Source organism: Nomascus leucogenys, unplaced genomic scaffold (genome assembly GCF_006542625.1).
Source record: "Nomascus leucogenys isolate Asia unplaced genomic scaffold, Asia_NLE_v1 Super-Scaffold_241, whole genome shotgun sequence".
Classification (NCBI taxonomy): domain Eukaryota; kingdom Metazoa; phylum Chordata; class Mammalia; order Primates; family Hylobatidae; genus Nomascus; species Nomascus leucogenys.
In genome coordinates, this window is record NW_022095767.1 from 420,755 (window position 1) to 435,257 (window position 14,503).

At 55.7% G+C, this 14,503-nt stretch overlaps 1 protein-coding gene across 4 annotated transcripts in view; it reads right to left on the reverse strand.

Moving 5' to 3' along the window:
- NPAS1 (neuronal PAS domain protein 1) overlaps positions 1-14,503 on the reverse strand; it is a 28,994-nt gene that overhangs the window by 13,588 nt on the left and 903 nt on the right. For 2 of the 4 annotated variants that reach the window (XM_030807863.1, XM_030807862.1), the window contains exons 1-4: positions 12,301-12,478; positions 11,130-11,294; positions 10,439-10,674; positions 22-95 (exon numbers count right to left, since the gene is read on the reverse strand). In XM_030807863.1, coding sequence (XP_030663723.1) covers positions 22-95; positions 10,439-10,674; positions 11,130-11,251 — 432 coding nt within the window. In that variant the 5' untranslated portion in view covers positions 11,252-11,294; positions 12,301-12,478. Of the gene's footprint in view, positions 1-21; positions 96-10,438; positions 10,675-11,129; positions 11,295-12,300; positions 12,479-14,503 lie in introns of those variants that run through there. The other 2 variants (XM_030807861.1, XM_030807859.1) reach the window with 1 other exon arrangement.

Consider the following 14,503-nt stretch of genomic DNA (forward strand, 5'->3'; position numbering starts at 1 on the left):
CAGGGAAGGGACCTCACTCACCTGCAAGATGTGACCTCCCAGGTGCTGCTCGAAGACTTCGGAGACCAGCGCTGCGGGGCCGCGGCGGCCTGGGGCTGGGGGCAGGCAGATGGAAGGATGAAGCCTGTTAGTCTGGCTGACCCTGCCCAGGGCAGGTCCCCCGGGAGCCAGTCTACAAACCTCCCTCTCTTCCCCTAAGGCTTGTAGACATCTTGGGGTATCTGGGCACTCATGGGGGAGAGACCTGGGGCGTGGGACACACAGGTGGGTGGGACAGTGAGTGACAGACTGACTCACAGAGACAGACGGGCCAGGGGCTGCATAGAGGGACTCATTCATTCATCCACCCATTCACTCACAAAAGCTCCCTGAATACCTACTCTCCCTATGTCCTGCACTAGGCATTGCTGGGAGCGCAACGGTGACCAGGACAGCCCAGCAACCCCTCCTCCTGCTGGGCTCTCAGACCAGGGGCAGTTGAACAGCAAGCAAGAAACTAACATCTCTGCTTAGGGATCCCATAAAAATAAATAAATAAGAAACCAACAGGCTGGGCGAGGTGGCTCACACCTGTAATCCCAGCACTTTGGGAGGCCGAGGCAGGCAGATCACAAGGTCAGGGGTTCGAGACCAGCCTGGCCAATATGATGAAACCCCGTCTCTACTGAAAATACAAAAATTAGCCGGGTATGGAGGCGGGCACCTGTAGTCCTGGCTACTCGGGAGGTTGAGGCAGGAGAATCGCTTGAAACTGGGAGGCGGAGGTTGCAGTGAGCCGAGATCACGCCACTGCACTCCAGCCTGGACGACAGTGCGAGAGTCCATCTCAAAAAAAAAGAAAGAAAAGAAAAGAAACCAACAGGCTGGGCGAGGTGGCTCATGCCTGTAATCCAAGCACTTTGGGAGGCCGAGGAAGGGTAGATCACTTGAGGTCAGGAGTTTGAGACCAGCCTGGCCAACATGGTGAAACCTGTCCCTACTAAAAACACAAAAAAATTAGCTGGGCATGGTGGCATGGGCCTGTAATTCCAGCTATTTAGGAGGCTAGGTGGGAGGATCGCTTGAACCTGGGAAGCCGAGGTTGCAGTGAGTCCAGATTGCGCCACTGCACTGCAGCCTGGGCAGCAAAGTGAGACTCCGTCTGTTAAAAAAAAAAAAAAAAAAGACAAAAAGAAAGAAACTAACAAATATGGAATTACTCTTTGTGGCCAGTGCTATGGAGAAGGAAATAGATGGTGCAAAGTGGAGAGTAATGGGGTTAGGGCTGCTGAAGGAGGGGACATTTGAGCAGACCTGAAGGATGAGAATGAGGCAGAGAGGAAACTGAAAGACAGAGACAGAGGGATATAAAGGAATAGAAGGATGGCCAGGCGCGGTGGCTCACGCTTGTAATCCCAGCACTTTGGGAGGCCGAGGCGGGCAGATCACGAGGTCAAGAGATCGAGACCACGGTGAAACCCCGTCTCTACTAAAAATACGAAAAATTAGCCGGGCGCGGTGGCGGGCGTCTGTAGTCCCAGCTACTCGGAGAGGCTGAGGCAGGAGAATGGCGTGAACCCGGGAGGCGGAGCTTGCAGTGAGCCGAGATTGCGCCACTGCACTCCAGCCTGGGCGACAGAGCGAGACTCCGTCTCAAAAAAAAAAATAATAAAATAAAATAAAATAAAGGAATAGAAGGAGATAGAGATTTTACAACTCAACAACAAAAAGACAATTCGAAAATGGGCAAAGGGGCCCAGTGTGGTGGCTCACGTCTGTAATCCCAACACTCTGGGAGGCCGAGGTGGGTGGATCACCTGAGGTCAGGAGTTCGAGACCAGCCAACATTATGAAACTCCGTCTCTACAAAAATTAGCGGGGCATGATGGCGGGTGCCTATAATTCCAGCTACTCGGGAAGCTGAGGCAGGATAAATCGCTTGAACCCGGAGGCAGAGGTTGCAGTGAGCTGAGTTAGGGCCATCGCACTGCAGCCTGGGCGACAGAGTGAGACTCCGTCTTGGAAAAAAAAAAAAAAAAAAAAAAAAGGCAAAGGGCCAGGTACGGTGGCTCATACCTGTGATCTCAGCATTTTGGGAGGCTGAGGTGGGAGGATTGCTTGAACCCAAGAGATAGAGACTAGCCTGGGCAATGCAGTGAGACCCCCATCTCTACAAAAAATATATTTTTAAAAGTGGGCAAAGGACTTGAATAGATATTTCTCCAAAGAAGATACACAAATGGCCAATAAGCACATGAAAAGATGCTCAACAGCATTAGTCATTAGGAAAATGAAAATCAAAACCACAATGAGACACCACTCCACATCCGCTAGGATGGCTAGCATCAAAAAAAATAGAAAGTGGCCAGGCGCGGCGGCTCATGCCTGTAATCCCAGCACTTTGGGAGGCCGAGGCGGGGGGATCACAAGGTCAGGAGTTTGAGACCAGCTTGGCCAACATGGTGAAATCTTATCTCTACTAAAAATATAAAAATTAGCTGGGCGTGGTGGCGTGCACCTATAATCCTAGCTACTTAGGAGGCTGAGGCAGGAGAATCCCTTGAACCTAGGAGGTGGAGCTTGCAGTGAGCCGAGATCACGCCACTACACTCCATCCTGGGTGACAGAGCGAGACTCCATCTCAAAAAACAAACAAACAAAAACAAAACAAAACAAAAACCACAGAAAGTAAGTGTTGGTAAGGATGTGGTGAAATTGGAACCCTCATACATTGCTGGTGGGAATGTAAAATTGTACAGCCACTGTGGAAAACAATTTAATGGTTTCTCAATAAGTTAACATAGAATTATCATACGAGTTAGCAAATCCACTTCTACGTATGTAATCTATGTAATCAAAAGAACTGAAAACAGGCGTTGTAACATGTACATGCATGTTCATAGCAGCATACTTCACATCATTCAAAAGGTGGAAAACACACAAATGTCCAGCTCATGAATGAATAAATAAAATGGGGAGGCCGGGCGTGGTGGCTCACACCTGTAATCTCAGCGCTTTGGGAGGTGGAGGTGGGTGGATCACCTGAGGTCAGGAGTTCAAGACCAGCCTGGTCAACATGGTGAAACTCCGTCTCTACCAAAAATACAAAAAATTATCCAGGTGTGGTAGCACATGCCTGTGGTTCCAGCTATTCGGGAGGCTGAGGAGGGAGAATCACTTGAACCCGGGAGGTGGAGGTTGCAGTGAGCCGAGATCCCACCACTGCACTCCAGCCTGGGCAACAAGAGTGAAGCTGCATCTCAATAATAATAATAATAATAAATAAAAATACTAAGGCCGGGTGCAGTGGTTCACGCCTATAATCCCAGCACTTTGAGAGGCTGAGGTGGGCAGATCGCCTGAGGTCAGGAGTTTGAGACCATCCTGGCCAACATAGTGAAACCCTGTCTCTACTAAAAATACAAAAAAACTAGCAGGGCGTGGTGGCAGGCGCCTGTAATCCCAGCTACTCTGGAGGCTGAGGCAAGAGAATCCCTTGAACCCAGGAGGCAGAGGTTGCAGTGAGCCGAGATTGTGCCATTGCACTCCAGCCTGGGCAGCAAGAGCAAGGTTCCGTCTCAAAAAAACAAAAACAAAAACAAACAAACAAAAACTGAAAAAAAAAAAAATAGAGATGGAGAGACAGAGGAAAACAGATGCAGAGAGAGACAGATGGCAACTGAGACCAAGACAAAGTGAGACCTGGGCCCCCTGCCCCACCCTCCCTACAGTCAGGAGCTAGGACCCCGGACCTTGTGCTGGGGGTAGGCAGAGAACTGGGGGTCCCAGAGCTTGTCCCCACCCAGGACCCCTGGGTGACCCTGACCCTGCAGAGGACAACCCCCGAGGCAGCTCCGACCCAGCGCTGAGAGTGGGGAGCCCAGGAGAGACTCGGTGACCTTGAGGGTCCCCAAGTGCCTTCTTCCTATGGGGCTAAGGGGCCAGGTCTCCTGTCAGGCCCCAGCACTTCCCCTCCCTGGCTGTGTGCCCTGGGACCAGCCTCTCTGCTGCTCTGTGCCTCAGTTTCCTCGTCTGTCAAGCGGGTTTGCCAGGAGCGGTGACTCCCCAGGCTGGTTACGCATTCAGTCCACTTAACAGACAGAAAGGGCCTGGCTGGGGCCTGGCAGAAGCAGATGCTGCGGCACAGAGCCGGGACTGGTATTAATAGTGTGATTACTATTGTTATTACCCGACCATCAAAACACCAGGCGGCGAAACCCCGCCCCTCCCCCATGGGTGCGCAGCCTCCGCATCCCCAGCCCCCTCGCGTCTGGGCTGAGCTTCCTCCTCCCAGGAGTACCCCACACCCTCCTGGCTGTTTCTCCCTGCCTCCACCTCCGCCTGGAGCTCCAGGAACAATTACTGGGGGGCTGGGGGGGTGACGGGGACCCCCTCCCTCAAGATACAGCTCGGAACCAGCCGGGTGACAGGCAGGAACAATGCTGCCTGCTAATTGTTGCAATTTTCCCCTGTCATTTTTGCTAATTCCTTCATTTTCCCTCTCCCAGGATCAGCCTGGGTCAGACTGAACCGCTGCAATTAACAACATTAATGGGCACGTCGGGATTAGGGGGTGTGCTGGGGGGGGCTTGGGGACCTGCTCTTCCCCATACACGGGTCCGGTCCCCCGTGAAGGGACCCCCAGAGTCTCCTTCTGATCACTGACTGATGTGTCTTTTTACCCCCAGCCTCCACCTCCCAATCCCAACTCCCCGATGCCTCCCGCTGTTTCCTTCTCTCCCTCTCCCCTCAAAATGTCCCCACTCCTCTGTCCCCCACATTCAGCAGGAGACTTTTCACCACTTCCACATCCGCCCTCCCATGTCCAGAACCCAAACATCACTCATCCATTTAACAAACACTTGCTGTGATTCTTATCAGCCTGCTCAGTGTCCTCATCTCTTGCACAGAGAGGGAGCACGAGGAGCAGAGAGACGGTAGACCAGAGGCAGCGAGACGGGGTCCAGGGGCAGAGACACAAGAGACCAGGGGTAGAGAGAAGGGAGACCAGGGGCAGAGAGAGGGGGACCCAGGGGCGGAGAGAGGGGGGAACTGGGTGCAGAGAGGGGGGACCTGGGGCAGAGAGAGGGGGGACCTGGGGCAGAGAGAGGAGGGACCTGGGACAGAGAGAGGGGGGACCTGAGGCAGACAGAGGGGGATCCAGGGGCAGAAGGCAGAAGCCAAGGCCTCTTCCAAGTTCCCAGATCTCCCCCGTCACCTGCCCTTCTCAACTGCCCTGAAGGGATGTGCTGACCCTGGGTCCTGGAGAGGAGAGGCTGGGGCTTCATCACCCAGGGAAGTCATGGAGAGGGGTCCTTCACATGCCCTATTGTCAAAGCGCCACAGGCCTGAGGGCTGCATGGGGGCAAGCACCACGGGGTGGGGCAGTGCTGGGTCACCTTTGCCTTTACTTTCCTCAGCCTCATCTGTAAAATAGGTCTACAGTGATAGAGTTGAATGGGCTAGTGCATACAGTAGGTGCCCAATACTGGGAGTCAGGCCACCATTCTTTTTTTTTTTTTTTTTGAGATGGCGTCTAGCACTGACACCCAGGCTGGAGTGCAGTGGCAGGATCTCAGCTCACCGCAACCTCTGCCTCCTGGTTCAAGTGATTTTCCTGCCTCATCCTCCCAAATAGCTGGGATTACAAGTGACCACCACCACGCCCAGCTAATTTTTGTATTTTTAGTTGAGACGGGGTTTCACCATATTGGTCAGGCTTGTCTTGAACTCCTGACCTCAGGTGATCCACCTGCCTCGGCCTCACAAAGTGCTGGGATTACAGGTGTGAGCCACTGCCCCGGCCGCACTTTTCTTTTCAGTATGACTACAGATAACATCAGGGCACCACTGCCTTTTCGGGTGGTTTCTTGGAGGCCGCCCTCTGTGTCTCTCACACCCACATGCATTTTAAGCAAGTCCCAGGGGTTGGACCTGACCATGTCACCTGTGTTTCACCACCCATGGCCCCAGCCCAGTCTAGCTGCCCTGGCTGGACCACCACGCCCTCATCCTCACTGGGCTCCTACTTCCGCCCTCACCACCTCTGTGGCTCCCCTCTCACTGTGGTTAACAGCCAAACCCCTACCACGGTGCATGAGGCTCTGTACCCAGCAAGCTGATCCCCACCTGCCTCAGGGCCTTTGCACCTGCTGTTCCCTCTGCTGAGTCACTCTCTTCTAGCTTTTCTCACAGCTGCTCCCACACCTCCTTGGAGCCTCAGCTCAAAGATCACTTCCTTGGCTGGGCCCAGTGGCTTACACCTGTAATCCCAACACTTTGGGAGGCTAAGGTGGATGGATCACCTGAGGTCAGGAGTTCAAGACCAGCCTGGCCAACATGGTGAAACCCTGTCTCTACTAAAAATACAAAAATTAGCTGGGCATGGTGGCGTGTGCTTGTAACCCAGCTACTTGGGAGGCTGAGGCAGGAGAATCGCTTGAACCTAGGAAGTGGAGGTTGCAGTGAGCCGAGATTGCACCACTGCACTCCAGCCTGGGTGACAGAGCAAGACTCTGTCTCGAAAAAAAAAAAAAAAAAAAAAAAAGTTACTTCCTCAGCAAGGATGTGCCTGACCTGTGAGCTAAGAAGTCACCCCTTGTCTGGGCACAGTGGCTCATACCTGTAATCCCAACACTTTGGGAGGCCAAGGTTGGCAAATCACTTGATCCCAGGAATGTGAGACCAGCCTGGGCAACATGGTGAGACCTCATCTCTATAAAAAATGCAAAAAGTAGCTAGGCATGGTGGCGTGCGCCTGTAGTCCTGGCTACTTGGAAGGCTGAAGTGGGAGGATCTCCTGAGCCTGGTAGGCGGAGGCTGCAGTGAGCAAAGATTGCACCACTGCATTCCAGACTGGGAGACAGAGCAAGACCTTGTTTCAAAAAAATAAAAAAACGGGCCGGGCGCGGTGGCTCACACCTGTAATCCCAGCACTTTGGGAGGCTGAGGCAGGTGGATCACCTGAGGTTGGGAGTTTGAGACCAGCCTGACCAACATGGAGAAACCCCGTCTCTACTAAAAATACAAAATTAGCCGGGTGTGGTGGCACATGCCTGTAATCCCAGCTACTAGGGAGGCTGAAGCAGGAGAACTGCTTGAACCCCGGAGAAGGAGGTTGCGGTGAGCCGAGATCATGCCATTGCACTCCAGCCTGGGCAACAAGAGCAAAACTCCATCTATAAATAAATAAATAAATAAAGATGTCACCCCTCCTTCCCTCAACTGCCACAGTCACTCAACAATTTAGTAAGCCCTCATTGTGTCCCAGATGCTATTCCAGGCTCAGCAACCAAGGGGCTGTTGGTGAATGACACAAAATAACAAGATAAATACAGAGAGTGTCAGATGACAATAAGTGCTATGGGAAGAAAGAAGGCCGTAAAAGCCGGGCGCGGTGCCTCACGCCTGTAATCCCAGCACTTTGGGAGGATAAGGAGGTCAGGAGTTCGAGACCAGCCTGGCTAACATGGTGAAACCCCGTCTCTACTAAAAATACAAAAAGTTAGCCGGGCGCGGTGGCAGGCGCCTGTAATCCCAGCTACTCAGGAGGCTGAGTCAGGAGAACTGCTTGAACCCAGGAGGCGGAGACTGCAGTTAACAGAGATTGCAACACTGCACTCCAGCCTGGGCAACAAGAGCAAAACTGCGTTTCAAAAAAAAAAAAAAAGCAATAGGGAATGCTGACATGAGATTTAGGCTGTCTCCTCTCCAGACTCAGAGGCTCAGGGCTAGACTTGAACATCTGCTGTCCCATTTCACAGATGGTGGACTGAGGCCTAGAGAGGCAGAGACCTAGAACCCATCCCTGTAGACCTACAGACCATGTATGATGGTTGAGAGGCGGCCTTTGGGGCCAGGTCATCTGTGTTTGAATCCCAGCTGTGCGACCTTGGGCAAACACTTCTGTAACTTGGGAATCATAATAGTGCCTCCCTCTGAAAAAGAAAGTTATTTTGTATACAGGGCTTATCCCAGGGTCTGATGCATGCATTCTGTACGATTACTATTATTGTTATTATTTTAGGTACTGGGTCTTGCTCTGTTGCCCAGGCTGGAGTGCAGTGGCATGATCACAGCTCACTGCAGCCTCGACCTCCTCAGCTCAAGCAATCCTTCCACCTCATCTTCTTCAGTATCAGGGACTACAGGCGGGTGCCACCAAACCTGGCTAATTTATTTATTTATTTTTATTTTTATATATTTTTTGAGACGGAGTCTTGCTCTGTCACCAGTCTGGAGTGCAGTGGCACGATCTCGGCTCACTGCAATCTCCACCTCCTGGGTTCAAGTGATTCCCCTGCCTTAGCCTCCGGAGTAGCTGGGACTACAGGCACATACCACCACACCCAGCTAATTTTTTGTATTTTAGTAGAGACGAGATTTCACCATGTTGGCCAGGATGGTCTCAAACTCCTGACCTCGTGATCTGCCCGCCTCGGCCTCCCAAAGTGCTGGGATTACAGGCGTGAGCCACCGCACCCGGCCAATATTTTTATTTTTGTAGGGACAGAGTTTTGTTATATTGCCCAGGGTTTTGCTATGTTGCCCTGGCTGGTCTCGAACTCCTGGCCTAAAGCGATCCTCCCACCTTGGTGCCCCAAAGTGCTGGGATTACGGATGTGAGCCATGGTACCCGGCTTATTACTGAGGAGGGCATGGGAGTCCCCTCCCCTTCAGAGAGTGTGACCGGCAGTGCTCTGCTCTGTGGCTTCAGCTAAAACGCTGTCCTCAGCTCCTCCTCTGAACTATGGAAGCAGGTGCTTCGCCTCTTGTTAGGGACCCTGTAGAGCTAGAAATGCCCCTGACCCCCGATTTCCCAATTTTGGGACTATAGGAGTCCACGCAGTACCAAGCCCCCCCGCACTGTCCTGACCCTACTTCCACTTGGCACCGTGGTCCAGGTGGGGTCGATTAAGTCCATGCTCTTCCACGTCAGTGCTGTGACCTCAGCCAGCCCCTGATGCCTCTGAGCCCCGGAATGCCCATCCAGGTAATGGGGGGCTGGACGCCGCCGGGGCTCTCTTAGCCCCCCTTTCCCCCCTCCAGCTCGGGGACAATAGACAAGATGTTTATCCCCCGCCGGCGCACATGTTGTTCGCGGTAATGACAGTAATCAGCGGCGCTAATGCCGCATTCTCTCCGCGCCAGTCAATTCGCCTAATTACCGCCTGCGAAGCCGGATTATTTAAATTTAAATGGTGATTTATTGCGAGCTTAATCAATGCTATTTTCTCTCCCCCCCTCTTCCCCTGGGACGGGGCAGGAGGGGAATTGGAGCCCCTCCAACCCCACCCTAAGGACACCCTCTTCTCCTGGAGGGGTGGGGACAGGGGTAGCCTGGGGTGCCCTGAGACTTCAGATAAACACCACTCACACTGCCTTATCCTCATAACCTCAAAGCTGTAACTAACACATAAAATAGAATAATAATATAACAACACTTCTATGTCTCAATAATAAAGTCTGAGTAATAATAATAAGCTTAGATATTTATCTGTATCTTACAGAGTTTATATTTTTACATATTCTAGATTATATTCCTTTGCCTATTTCTTTATTGTGTCTTGGCCACTAGGATGCCAGCCGCTCCGGGGCAGGGACTTTTGTCTAGTTTGTTTCTCCTGCTGGATCCCAGCGCTCAGAAAAGTGCCAGACAGGCAGGAGATGCTCCAAAAGCGGCAGCCCCCCCGGCCCCTCTTCCACGCCCCGAACCCCTCCAGCAGCCCTGCAAGGTCACTGCTGATAACAGCATTGGCCGCATAGCGGTGGCTTGCTCTGAGCTAGGCACTTCCAGGGACTTTGCAAATATGACCTGGTTGATTCTCTGCTCAGCCCCCTGGGGGAGGTTGGACCGTTTTTTCCCACTTCACATTAAGGCACAGAGAAGTGAGGCGACCTGCCTGGGGTTGCAAAGCTGGGGCATGGCTGCGCGGCGACAGGAACCCTGGAGCATCTTCCTGAAGTTCCCCATCTCATCCGCCACATCATACTGTCTCCCTCTTGCTCCTCCAGCTGGGGGCTCAGACTGTACAGTCCTTGCGTACCCGCCGGGGCCCCTCAGGTCTGGGTCCAGGGTATCTCGCCCATTAGCGAATGGGCGTCCTAAGCCAGGGTGAGTCCCCTCTGTCCCGCTCATGCAGCTGGGAGTTTCTTTGGTTGTAATAATGATTCCTCTCCTCTAATAAAAATATAGGAATAGCATTTACCAGTGACCACTAGCACTGCCAGGGCCTTGTTTAGGGCAGAATTCACGAAATCTTCCCAACCTCTTGCGCCCATTTGACAGTTTAATAAACTGAGGCTTGGAGAGCAGAAGCCACCTGATAGGAACACGCAAAGGTCCTGGCTGACTCCAGAGACAAGCATCTGGGCGAGGGCAGCTCCGCAGCTCAGATCCGGGCTGCAGTGACTCCGCCTGGAGGGCCCTGGGACCCTCGCCCCGCGCATGCGCACTCACCGAGGCCAGCTGGCGGCCCCGCGGCTCTCAGCCCCCAGGGCGGCGCCCCCAGCGCGGCGAACCTGCGCAGGCGGAGGTAGGTGACGCTGAGGCGCACGATGGAAGCCTTGTCCAGCTGGCTGGAGATGGCGCCGGGCAGCGGGAGAAGCTTGGCCAGCTCGAAGAACTCCAGGTTCTCCTTCCCGCGCCGCGAGCGCGCCGCGTTCCGGGACTTCTCCTTGCGCTGCGCCTGCAGGCTGGGCGGGCGGCGCGGAGGAGGTGTCGGCGGGGCCCCGGGGCTCAGGGGCTTGGGAACTGGGGGCGAGCCCCGCCTCCCGGGGCCTTGGGAACGGGACGGGACGTTGGGAGTGGATTCCACATCTCTGGAGGTGGGAGCAGACCGGAGTGTGGATTCTACACTCCGACCCAGGGACAGAACCTCGAATGTCAATTCTGGGGGGAAGGAGGAGGAAGGGCGAGAGATTAAAGGTGTTGGGCGTGAATTCTGAGGACCCGGACTAGAAGCAGAACGCAGAGGACCGGGCTCAGGACGGTAGTTAACTCAAGGTAAGACCTTCTAGCCCTAAGGGGCGGGTCAGGGAGCTGGGTGCGAACTGCCCCTTGGCACGGGGACACAACATCGGGTGTGAATTGGCCCTGGGGACACCTCCCCGGGGGCGGGGCCGCGATCGGGGGGCGGGGCTTTGCTCACCACGGTCCGGACGGCGCCTTGACCATCAGCCCGGGTAGAAAGTCCCAGGGGACGCTGGCGCCGCGGCCTCCCACGCATTTGACCTCGCTTCCGCCGCCACTGCCGGGATAGGGGGCCGCCATCTCCGGGGGGGCTCGCTCAGGCGGGATCCGAACCCCGAGTCTCCTGCAGCGGGAAGGGGCCAGGGGCAGCGCTTAATGCCCTCGGGAGACCTTCTAGGGAAACTGAGATCCGTGCCGGGCTCAGGGTCCCAGCAAGGAGCTGGGGGGGGGAGCTGGGTGGTGCCTCAGTTTCCCCTCCCTGGAGGCCTCAGCTCCCACCCTAGCCGGCCCGGGGCTGGCGCTCCGGGTGAGGACGTGCCCCGCCGCCGCCTCCCCCGCGCCGCCCGCCAGCGCGCCCGCCTCACGCCCGCGCCGGGCCGGCTCCCGCATACCAATGGGCGCACGCGGCGCGCATACGGATCGAACCGGCCCGCGCGCTGCGTGCCAAGCATGCCCAAGCCGGGCGGGGGGCGGGCGCCTCCCGGGCCAGGCACGCACGCCCCAGCCCCCGGAGCCCTCTGCCCCGAGGACCCGCCCCCCAAGCCCATCCCCGGTGTCTGACTCCCCGGATCTGTACCCTGTTTTCTCGGCTGGGCTAAGGAGGCAGGGGGCAGAGGGCAGGGACCCCTGTCCTGTGTCCTGCCTAGGGATTCCCCCCAGCCTCTCGGGGTGGCGCCACGTGTTCGGACCGCCACATCCCCACGACCACAACTTCCTCCCTGAAGACCCCGGCGCGCGAGCCCCAGCCCCGGACGCAGCCGCCACAGCCTCTGCCCCAGGACGCCCCCAGGATTGACCCGACACGCGGGGCCCAGGTGTCCTGGTCTCCCGATCCCCTAACGTTTTCACTTAGGTCTTCATTCCTCCAGGACCAGGCGTTCAGAACACCCCCTAACCCCAGGAACCAGGCCGCCCCCAAACCTCCCAGCCAGGTGTCCAGATGCCCCAGACCCCCGTGTCCAGGTCTCCCAACCCCAGATTTCTCCAGGACCCAAACATCCGTGCGTCCCTTCCCCCAGCCTCGGGATAACCTCGTCCCGAACCCCTAGCCCCCAGGACACTGGAGTTCCAGCCCCCATTCCTCTGGGACCCAGAAGTCCCCCTCCTGCCAGCCCGCAAGCTTCCCCTACCCGCAGGACCGCCAGTCCGATTACTTGGCCGCAAAGCAGGCTCCGGGCGCGGCGTGGGGCCGGCCGGGCGGCGCGGAGGGGCCGCTCCATAGACCCCGGGGCGCGCAGGGCGCAGAGGGACGCGCGGGCTGTGGCGCCCGGCTCTCGGCGCCCACCTCGGCCTCGCAGACTTGGAGACGCGCGACCAGCGCGGCGGGCGGGGGCGGGGTCTGCCGGAGCCCCGCCCACCACGTCTCCGCCCCCGGACCCGCCCCGCTCGCCTTTCCCTGGTAGGGGTTCCAGCTACCCTGGGGTCCGAGTTCCCTTGCCCCACGGTAACGTCGGGAGTCAGAATGTAGCACCTCGGATCGGAGCTTCCCCACTCCAAGAGAGGAACAGCGGAGTCCGGGCACTGTCTACACCCCTTCAGGAGGCACCTAGTGCCCCAGCAGCCCCTCGGGACAAGACAGGTACCCTGCACCCGAGCCCCATGTACGAGTGGAGACTCAGACGTCAGTGCTCCCTCCAGGGACACAAATCCAGAATTCGAGACCCTCCGTTTCCGGGAGAGAACTCCTGGGTGTCAGCACACTCTCGCCCCACAGGGCTGGGACTTCGCATCCAAACCCAACCCACCTTACAAGGGGGACATACTCCTCCCTCGTCAGGGACCAGGATCCAGCTCTCTAAGGAGCTCCAGAGACCAGGATCCTGGCGTCTTATCTCCATTCCCCGCCGCAGGGACGGGAACCCTGACATCCAAGCTCCCCATTAGATCGTAAATGGGAACTCAGGGGTTGTAGCACCTCACACAGAGGACGGGGACCCAGGCGTCCAAGCCAGGCCTTCCCCAGTCTGATAGGAGGTCCTACAGTTCCCCTAGCTCCTTCCCTCCATGCAGCCCCCACTTCCCGTTCTCAGGGTGCTCCCTGGCATGGGGGTCTCCAGGCACTTAAAAGCCTCTACATGACCTCAACATGGGGAATGAAAATGGAGCTGGGGGCCGGGCGCGGTGGCTTACACCTGTAATCCCAGCACCTTGGGAGGCCAAGGCGGGTGGATCACCTGAGGTCAGGAGTTCAAGGCCAGCCTGGCCAACATAGTGAAACCCTGTCTCTACTACAAATACAAAAATTAGCCGGGTGTGGTGGTGGGCGCCTGTAATCCCAGCTACTTGGGAGGCTGAGGCAGAAAAATCTCTTGAACCTGGGAGGCGGAGGTTGCAGTGAGCCGAGATCCCGCCACTGCACTCCAGCCTGGGCCAGAGAAGGAGAGTCCATCTCAAAAAAAAAGAAAGAAAAGAAAAGAAAAAGAAAATGGAACAGGGAGTCTTAGAAGAGGCATACAGTCAGGGGCTTGCAGGGAGCACGCGCTGGCCTTTGGTTGGGCAGATGGGGAAACTGAGGCACACACAAACACCCGTGTGCATTTGCTCACAAGAACACACAAACTCATTCATGGTCCTCATAGTTAACACTTAAGGGAGTGCTTGTTTTTTGCTAATACTTTATTTTATAGCAAGATTCTGAGATGGGCTGTGTTACTAGACCCACTTTACAACTAGGGAAACCGAGACATGGGGAAGTGATATAGCCTGGTGATAGCGGCCTCTCAGACAATAGTTCCTTATTTATCCCCAGAGAGACTTGCTAGGGTTTCAGGGCAAGGATTCAAGCTCAGATCATGGGCTCCTGTCTCCTGACAGCACTTCCTGGCTGGGCAGGTGCTATGCCAGCCATGAGAGGTGCACTTGTGCCATTAATTAATTATTTAATTATTCTTGAGACACAGTCTTCTCGCTCTGTCACCCAGGCTGCACGATCACTGTTCACTGCAGCCTTGAACTCCCAGGCTCAAGAGATTCTCCCACCTAGCCTCCTAAGTGGCTGGGACTACAGGTATGCACCACCCCACCCAGCTATTTTTTAAAAATGTTTTGTTGGCCGGGCGCAGTGGCTCATGCCTGTAATCCCAGCACTTTGGGAGGCTGAGGCGGGTGGATCACCTGATGTCAGGAGTTCAAGACCAGCCTGGCCAACATGGTGAAACCCCATCTCTACTAAAAATACAAAAATTAGCTGGACACAGTGGCGTGCACCTGTAGTCCCAGCTACTCAGGAGGCTGAGGCTGAAGAATTGTTTGAACCTGGAAGGCGGAAGTTGCAGTGAGCTGAGATCACGCCACTATACTCCAGCCTGGGAGACAGAGCGAGACTCCGTCTCA